Genomic DNA, 9,760 nt, shown 5'->3' on the forward strand with positions numbered 1-9,760 from the left:
TCTGCTATATAAGCAGGAGCTGGCCTAAATGATTTCCAGAGATGGCTTAAAACATAAATACATTCTGTGATTCTGAGATACGAGTGTGCTGCTCTCCTTCATCCACCTGCATAAATGTGCTTTCAAACTGATCTTACCCAGACAGCAGAAACCACTACTTTTATTGTCCTTTCTTAGGGATTTGTAGGAATTAAGTAGCTGGCTTTCCAGAGTAGGACTACTGCATATAAAATACACAGTGCTCAAGTCAGTTGTCTCTTTCAATTAAAGCTCAAATTAATTAGCAAGGAGCTAATCAGACTGCTTTTTCTGAAACCTCTGTGAGCAATGCTAATTTATTCCTTTTTCATTATTTCCATGATGAAGCAAAATGAATTCTTTATTCCTTTTGTAGACTCATTTGAAAAAATCTGGAATTATACTAGTGACCCTAACATATTGTAACAGTGCTGAAAGGATATTTTAAGATTATTTGTGCATACATATAAATCCAAGTTACTTGAAATATGCTGTGTGGGGGGGAATTGTCTATATTTCTAATAGGTGTTTTCTGTTGATCTGAGAGTTGCTGGATGTAACTTCCTAGTGAAAAGCTGGAGGAAGATCCGATGTCATAAGCACTTACCATCTTTCTATCTGCCCTCTTTGCTGTGGGTCTGATTTTTTTGTTGGCAATTCAGCTTCTTGTATAGTGGATCCACTGTTGTATTCCTGTTTGAAATTGTATGTGTTCATTTTAACTTAATACATAAATTCCTTCTTCAGAAATTGTTTTGTGGTTTGTTATGGAAGTTGTCAAGCAATATCTTTTTAAAGACAGTGGCTGAGGGCTGACTACATTTATGGAAGAGCATGTGCTGCTGATACTATATCATTAGCAAAGCTGTCAGTAACAGCTTATTTTCATAATGCTAAGAGAATGAAGATTGTTTTGTGGCTAGCCTCTATAACTTTTAAAGGGCAGCTAAAACTGTAGTGTAGATTTCACTGGTGATCTCATTGCTTGTTTCATTGCTGGAGGTCAAACTAAATGGGCAAACTGAATGTTTTACAGATTTAACTTCAGTGACTATGACCTAATATCAATCAATTTGACTTCTTAATGTGAATTGTGTCGGACTGGACAAGCCATATTTCTTTACCATGATTCCTTGGCTTTGCATATAGCAAAGAGAGGAGGAAAACACAAGCAGAGAAACCTTGAAGTGGTTCAGGCTGCCAGGTGGAGGGAGCTGTTGCCTTGTGTGGTATGGGAGGGGGGAGGTACATGGGTATCCCGTTTGTGTAGTTGTCCCTGCTTTGGCATTGGGCAAAACCTCTGTGCTACATGACAGTGTTGGGTTCATGGACCACTGAACAATGGTTGTCTCCTCCTCCTCTCTTCACAGGGTGGATCACTTGTACACATTTTTTGTTCAGTGGTCACCAGAAATATATGGGAAAGATGCCAAAGAGCAAGGTTTTGTTGTGGTAGAAAAGGAGGAGCTTGACATGATTGACAACTTCTTTAGTGAGCCCACTACTAAAAGTTGGGAGGTGAGTGCCTTCTGCCTTTACGTGAAGCATGTGCGTATCAAGTGTGCATCCTCTGCTAAGAATCTCAGCAGTTGTTCTTTTGAGGATTTTATGGTGTTTTCTTAAGGCTTGTATCTGTCTCACAAATGTATTTATATTCCTTCAGTCTTCATTTCTTCTCTCCCTAGAAAGAGCAGGTAAACAACTGGGAGCTCTCTGGTGTGCAGCCAGCAGAAGTTGTGTAAATATTTTGACCAGATGATATTAGTCTTTTGCAAAGCTATACAGGCATATGTGGTCAGCATTGCTAAATTCCTAATGTATTTCCTAATGTATTTATGTGCTACAAATAAATTCTTCAAAATGTATAATGCATGTAAACATCAGCCCAGACTCCTGTGTGCTGGTTGAAATGGATTGGAGTAGGGTGATAGGCCAGACCATTGCTTCTAGGGTGCACACAGCAGTTCTGTTTGAATATTGGGTGTAAATGGGATAAGTTTATCATTGGACTTTGGCTTTTTCATGTGTGGTCTTCTGCAATCTGTTTTAACCACTTGGCATGCCTATGCTTGTTATCTCCTTCTTCTGTGTACAAAGCCTAGTTCTAAGAGAAATAAACTTACAGTTTTAAAAACCGTATTTCTCAATGCTCAAACACTTTCTGTGCTAAGAATGTGGGATAAATGAAACAGACACATACATTCCAAAGTGGGAAATAACTTGATGGTGATTAAATAAGTTAGTTATCTGATGATTCATCCTTAACATAAACTTGTTTTCTTTAAATTCTACTACCTTCTACTACCAAAAAGAGCATTTTGATCTTTACAGTATGTTCTGTTGAAAAATGGAGTTTGGAAGTGGGACCTGTCATTTTAAATGTAGCAACCTCTATTCCCAAGGAACTAATATTTTTACAGTTTTGTAGCTTCTCAATGTTAGTGCTTTTTGAGCTGAAATATAAAAAACCTGCCTTCCTTGTTTTGCTTAGAGCTGAGTGCAGTCATACATTGCTCTAGATTTTACTGTTCAGTTATTTGCATGCCATTTTCATAAAACCACAGTGAAGGAGAGTCAGTGATCTAAAGACAGATGTAGGAGAGATCTGGCCACACTGGGAGCTTGTCTCTCATTGTTCTTTTTAGATATTTATTGAAAGGAAGAAAAGCTGGAAACTGCTTTTAAAGGTGTGTCTCTATTATTTGTAATATATTCCAGCTTCACCAATTTAAAGTAGGTTTGCCAGGAAATCGCTATTGAATGAAGTCCAAATTTGGGCATGATGACTGTGAAACGATGAGAGTGAAAGTTTCACTCTCCCTTGCGGGGAAACAGAAACTCTTAATTGTAGAGGAGCATATAAGCAGTTTTATCACAGCATGCCATGGCCAGTAGCTGTCTGTCACTCTTGGGGCTGAGAACTCTTGCCACTAGAGCAAGGGTAGAGTAGTGGGTACTGAAAATAAACTGCTAGATGATGAAACAGAGACAGATGCCTTTGAATATTCGAATTGTTTACTGTGCCAGACCGGACCAGGAGGAACCTTTTGTAGAGGTATGTTGAATTATTTCCCATTTGAACAGTGTGGATCTGATGATGGAATTTCTGTCCTAGTAATGAACATACTCTGTACTCAGGTGAGGGGCATTTCCACCTCAGACGGCTTCCTTTCATAGCCCTATAAAATCTTTGAAATACTTTGTAGATCCAGTTTCTGTAGTAGTCAGTTATTTTCATCCATTTCTGCTTTTGTGTGATCTGTAAATACCTGATCTTGCAGATGCCTTTTTCTGCAGTTGTTGACTGAACTTCATTCACATATCTAGTTCAGAGACTGAATAAATGTGTATGCAGAGAAGAGGGGGACTTGTCTGTCTCTGGACCCAATTTGCAATATACAATTGTGTTAATAGGTTTTCTCTGGTTGCCTAAGTGACTTTGGTTGTATTTTGCTACAGATACTTCTTGGTTGATTTGCTGTTGTCTGGTACTTTTCCCCCACTCCTGGAGTGGCAGGGGGGGGCGGAAGGAGAGACTGTTCCTAAAAGAAACTCCTCAGAAGGGGAGTTGTATATTTTTAATGTACTGTCTAAAAGGTGTTAATTAAAAAAATATACAGTCATGTTCTGGGAGATGAGAAGTGAAGGCAGACCAGTCTGATGGTGAAAAAAGAATGATACAAGTAGAAAGATTGGTTTTTCTGAGCAGTTTGTTGTGAGTGGTTTTTTGTTGTTTTTTTTTTAATGACCCTAATTTTGCAGTGCAAACCTTTCCTGAAATTGACCATATGAAAAATTTTCCAGCACAGGATTATCTGCAGTCTCAGAAGGAGAGGCTGGAGGGTCAGGATGAAGCTACAGATCATTACTGTAGAGCTCTTGCTGTCATGGGTAGGAATACCTGTAACTGCTCAGATGTGCAGGGACACATGGCAGTGTTTGTTCTGCAGGCTGGCTTTTGCCTTGTGGTCATGCCTTCCTCTCTTTTCCTGACCCTGCACTGGAGTGCCAGTGCCCACGTGCCCTGCTCAGCTCCAGGCATCTGTGGGAGAGCATGGACTGGACATGAGTGCATGCAGCAGATGTGTAGTTCTCATCCCACTGGGGATGCCCTGTGTGACTGCAGGTATTGGGGCTGTGAGAGCTCCTCACCAGCCCTGGTCCTCATGCAAAACTTATGTGCTTTGTTGTGTGGTTAAATCCACACCTGGACTCAGTCTATTGCATTTGCTTTCTCGCCTGAGGGGCAGGTGTGTGTAGGACCTCCAGGCATCTCTTCCCAGTTGTCTTGACTGTTGACAGCTTCTGCAAGTTCCAGCAGTGATCGTGAAGGCGTGGAGGAATTATGTAAAACTTGATCTGCGTGTAACATGAAAGCCATTTGGAAGCCTTATTGGCAGCGAGGTGCATAGCAGAGCACAGTGGGCTCTGCAGCTGCATCCTGAAATTCCTGCTCCTAGATAAGACCACTGTGGTGATATACTCACGGAAGGAAAAGACAGTTTAAGGTTTCCTGTTTGTTTTGTAGCTAGGCCTCATTGCTTCCCCTTCTCTTTCTCATCACCTCCATTTCAGAGCTTTTGCTGTTGCTTGCTATGTGCCGTGGTGGCACTGAGCCCCAGCTAAACATTTTCCCCATTTGCTTAAGGGGGGATAAAGTTAATAATGTGCTTGATAAAATTATCCCATATTGTGGGTTTTCTCCAAACAGTGTGACAGCTGAGGAGTAAGTTTTAATTAATTGGCTTCAACAGAGGATTGATGGTGTAAGAGCTGTGCTTTAGGTTGGACACTTGTTCTCTTGCCACAGATCATTACTGTAGAAGAAGCTAAGCGACGAAAGAGCGTTTGCAGTTACTATGAAGAAGAAGAAGATGACGATGCTTTGCCTATCCTAAAGCATGACAGCGCTCTTCTGGAGAACATGCACATAGAGCAGGTATGGCTGAAAGCCCTCAGGTTTCCTTCTTAGATGTGGTGCTGCCTCTGTCGAGTGTGAGTGCGGGAAAGAGGCTGGGGCACTGCCTGTGCTGCTTGTGTAACCATGTCCCTCACTCCCTGCTCCCTGCCCAGCTGGCCCGGCGCCTGCCCGCGCGGGTGCAGGGCTACGCGTGGCGCCTGGCATACAGCACGCTGGAGCACGGCACCAGCCTCAAGACTCTGTACCGCAAATCGGCTGCTCTCGACAGTCCCGTTCTCCTCGTCATCAAGGATATGGACAACCAGGTCAGGAGCGCTTGTTCCAGAGGGTGGGGCAGAAAGGGCAGCATTTTGTAAATTGATCAGTATGAAATGCTAGTCATACTGTGAAGTCATGTCATACCAAAATAAGACATTGATGTATTCTTTTATATTTTCTATTGCCTAAACTAGAGCTACCAGAGGAAAGTACTTCAGAACTAGTAAAAGTTTTAGAATTGCAGTGTGTGCAGTAGTGCCTTTGGAAATACCTTTCTTAGGTATCTCAGTTAAGGAGCTGTCACAGGCAGTGCCTCTCTGGAGGTCTCATTCTTCAGTAGCTGCTAGAGTCAGCAATGCTGCTGCCATGGTTGTCATCTGGCTTTTTACCTGCAGGATACAGAAGATGTGGAGGAATACTTGCACATCTGATGCACTTCACTAGTTGGTTCTTCTAACATGAAAATCAGCTTAATTGTTCTTAGAAAGTATTTTGACATCTTTGGGGGGTTCTCTCTTGATTTCTGCACTTTCCCCTAAAGTAGTGTAATCGTTTTATTCTGACAGATATTTGGAGCGTATGCTACTCATCCCTTCAGGTTTAGTGACCATTACTATGGCACTGGTGAAACATTCCTCTACACTTTCAGTCCACATTTCAAGGTGAGTGTCCACTTTCTGAAATAAGATTATTGGGTTCCACTTCTGAAACATGGATGAGATTTTGAGTGTAGAAGAGGTGCCAGATGTTGATGAATGCAGTTAATCATTCATTGCTTCAATGCAATACTTCAAGTAAAAGTGTCTGTAATTATCTGAAGAGAGGACAGTCTGTGTGAGGAGAGAGTTTTAAATGAGTTGAAGGGGGAAGCAGGAAGGACTTAAAGTGCCAAAGACTCTCCTTAGAAGGCAGTGATGTCAAGAACAGGATATAATGCCATGCATTTTTAGGATCACAGTGACCACAAAACAGAGATAAGAGTACTGCTGAAATACCCCTTGATGCTCATAGCTTATGCACTTTTTCCATATTGAACACATTGTTCCTTTTTAACAGGGTACCACTTGATTTAGAGAGGGAAGCAGCATTTAAAATAAGGATTAGGATGCTTTGTTCATAGTTTTAAATATGTATTGATCTTTTACTTTCTACCTTACCTTTTCCTCTTTCAAGAAAAAGATAAAAGATGACCACACCTCTTAGCTGCTAAGAGTAGGTACCCAGTAGTTTAAGATTGCAAGAATCCTCAGTCCAAATATGTTCATGTTTTTTCCTCTCCTCAGGTATTTAAATGGAGTGGGGAAAACACTTACTTCATCAACGGAGACACTACCTCTCTGGAGCTTGGAGGTGGAGGGTGAGTGAGTGTTTGGTTTTCAAATCATATAGCCAACTTTTTCTTTTTTTAATTTTAAATGGAAATAGGGACAATGGTGGGCGCAAGAAAAACTTTGCAGTAAAGTGGCTGAACTTAATTTTAGTGAGCTGTTTAGCAGAGATACCTCAGCAATCTAATTTCAGTTACAGATTGAGAGCAATTTTGTTTGCTTAGAGTAACTGATGTTAGGCAAGTAGGGTTTGTTGCAGAGTTGGAGTTGTTTTTAGCCAGGAAAAAAACCAGATGTTTTGGGCAGATACATCACTCATTGCTGAGTGGTTTGTCACTGATAATCCCTACTGGCAATTTTGCCATCAGGTTCTAGGGTTTATCAAGCGGTCCTTATTAAGTTGTTGTTTTTCTGTTGATGCACATAGCACGGATACAGACAGGGTATAATCAGTTCATGAGTTTCAAAGGTCAGTAGGTACAAAATCAAGGGCTAAGACTGTACAACCAACTGAAGCTTACTTGGAGGTTGCACCATGGGACAGCTGGGCACGGTTTGCATCGGGAGTGGATAACCAGGAGGTGCTCTGCCCACATCCAAGCAGCCAGGGAAGGGCCCCCAAGGCCTGTGCCCTGGTGTAGCCACAGCTAGCAGTGTGAGCAGCTGGGTGGCCCAGGGCTGTGGGCACTCTCAGGGTCCTGCACAGTGCCCCGCACACTGCTGCAAACAAAAGCAAGGGAACAGCTCCCTCCATGAGCTTCTTGGAGAGTGCTTTGCCAGTACTGAGCTCTCACATTTGGCCTCAGAATCACCTAGATTCCTCTGTATCGCTTCTTTGATTGTTTATACAGCTTCCAGTGCTTTTACTGATCCATCTAACACCAAATCTGTTCTGTATTTCCCTTTAGTGGCCGCTTTGGTTTATGGTTAGATGCAGATTTGTATCACGGGCGAAGCAACTCCTGCAGCACCTTCAATAATGACATCTTAACTAAGAAAGAAGATTTCATAATACAAGATGTAGAAGTATGGACATTTGAGTGAAACACTGACTGCCTTAAGGACTGGATCCATTAGGCACTTAAAAGCTATCCAGAAGGTGCAGGCTGCCTCACAATGTTACACGCTTTTTCCTCGAGTTTGTACCAGAGCATGACTACGCAAAAAATCCAACCAAACAATCCAAGAATGAAAGAATTGGTTTTGAGAGGCAGTAAGAGACAGAACAGTGAGAGATCACTCTTGAAGTGTTTTTTTACTTCCTCTTCAGCACTCTTCCATTGAAGATACAATGCTTATGAAAATGTTCATGATGTATAAGTTGAAAACTTCTTATGTAACTGTGAAAAAGATCCTGTGGAAGAACTTTAACTGTCTAGTACATTCCATGTGTATTTATGTTCAACATGCAAATGCTGACCAAAAATAAAAGGTTACATTACCAAAATCTACAGCATACTATTTGCCATGGAAAAGAATCAGAAATAGGTGTACACAGCACTTAAGGGAACATGTTTTTTAAAATTATTTTATTTATTGTTACTGTATAGTAGATTTTTTTTGTAAATGTATTAGCTATGAGTTTTTTTGTTCAATGTTTCAAATCTCATTTTGATAATTACTGTTGAGGTGGGTTTCTTATGCATTGGCATTTATTCTGAATCAATTTATTTGATTTCTAAAGTTAATTTTTATATTTTTATTTCGTAAATGAGATTAGGTTTTCATTATACCCTAATTAGAGGGTTTGTTTTCCTGGCAGAAACACTTGAGTGCATAATTCTGTTTCGTTTTCTTTTCCTGAAATGAGGGAGAAGGTGGATAGTGCTTCTTCTTAACTCTGCCGTCACATTCCTGTTAATAGATAACTATTTTGGCAGTGTATGGAGACACTGGGCAAGTGCCCCCTGGTGTAGACTTTATCAGTTCAGCTGCAGTCCACAGAATTGGGATAGCATGCTCTGAGCACCTGCCTCAGTATTACTTGACTGATTATGAAGGAGATTTCTAAGAGAACTGTTTTTCTATATCACCACAAAATGGTTCAAAATAAGCCACCCACTGTGTTTTTATGAGCATTTCTCTACAAATTAAAAAATGTGTTAAGGAGAAAAATAAAATTGAGATTTAGAGAAGAAAGTTCTTTTCCTAACAGGCCAGGTCATGTTAGTGTAAAACGTGTTTTCCTAATAATTACACATATAATTTCCTTTAAAAGAATACTTCAGGCAGTAGTCTGGTTTAGGATTTGACAGCCAACTAATTATTCTTGTTTCTTTTTAATGAAATTATTAGCTACTTCCCCCTCCCCCCCGCCAAAGCTGAAAAGACTCTATATTACAAAATTTGTAAAATTTATTTTACGAATAAAATATATTACAAAATTATAAAACATTTCGTAAATGGGGAGAGTGTGAGAGAGGACTGGCAATCTTCGCTGTTTGCTAAGGAATTCTGCATTGCCATTAAGCTGTGGTTTTGTTTACACAATCCAGGCCTAACTAATATTAGGATGCTGTCCTGCTGTTAGACTTGAGTGTTTCATTGTCCTGAGAAAGGCAGGTTTTAGAGACAGTAGTGTGCATTAAAACAGTACAATCTAATGTTGGAATGTTATTAACTGAGTAATACAACTCAATTTAGTTACTGCTCTTTCCTTTTTGAATAGATTAAATAATAATAAAAAAAAGCCAATTGCTTTTCCTTCAAAAGCATTTCTAAATCTTAATCTTGCACAGAAGTTTCACAGTCTAATAAAACAATATACACAGTAAGCCTGTAACACGCTGCACATGAGCTTTTCACACTTCCTTTCTTTGTGGTCTACTACAGCCATAAATAAAGTTCTTACTGGTAATGCTTTAAAATATTTTGGAGGTTGTTAACAGTATAATGCTTTGAAGATACCCAGAATATCTAACACACTTTGCTCTTTTAAATGGTGGCAGAAGACCACTTAATAGTTAAAAAAACCCAACCAAACGAACACCCAACAAAAAATCCCCACAAGAAACAAAATGAAACCAAGTTCAACATTTTGCATACATTTCACTCTTGCTACCTACAACTTACTCTATTATATTATCCTTGTCAAAGCATATTTAAATGCTGTGGTCTATATTCAAAACAGTGTTGTTCAATCAAAATTCTGTGACCCTTGAAACTATGAATATTGAATATATGTAATGCAGTGCTATCACAATATTTTCAATAAAGGAATTTATGCATTCAGAAA

At 40.0% G+C, this 9,760-nt stretch overlaps 1 protein-coding gene across 3 annotated transcripts in view; it reads left to right on the plus strand.

The window, feature by feature from the left end:
• Positions 1–9,760, plus strand: part of NCOA7 (nuclear receptor coactivator 7) — a 68,127-nt gene extending 58,367 nt beyond the window's left edge. For 2 of the 3 annotated variants that reach the window (XM_005418464.2, XM_031066662.1), the window contains 6 exons: positions 1,389–1,536; positions 4,829–4,957; positions 5,092–5,244; positions 5,764–5,859; positions 6,481–6,554; positions 7,434–9,760. In XM_005418464.2, the coding sequence (XP_005418521.1) occupies positions 1,389–1,536; positions 4,829–4,957; positions 5,092–5,244; positions 5,764–5,859; positions 6,481–6,554; positions 7,434–7,569 (736 nt within the window). In that variant the 3' untranslated portion in view covers positions 7,570–9,760. Of the gene's footprint in view, positions 1–1,388; positions 1,537–2,746; positions 3,074–4,828; positions 4,958–5,091; positions 5,245–5,763; positions 5,860–6,480; positions 6,555–7,433 lie in introns of those variants that run through there. The other variant, XM_005418465.2, reaches the window with a different exon arrangement.

The sequence above is a fragment of the Geospiza fortis genome, unplaced genomic scaffold, assembly GCF_000277835.1.
Source record: "Geospiza fortis unplaced genomic scaffold, GeoFor_1.0 scaffold98, whole genome shotgun sequence".
Lineage (NCBI taxonomy): Eukaryota > Metazoa > Chordata > Aves > Passeriformes > Thraupidae > Geospiza > Geospiza fortis.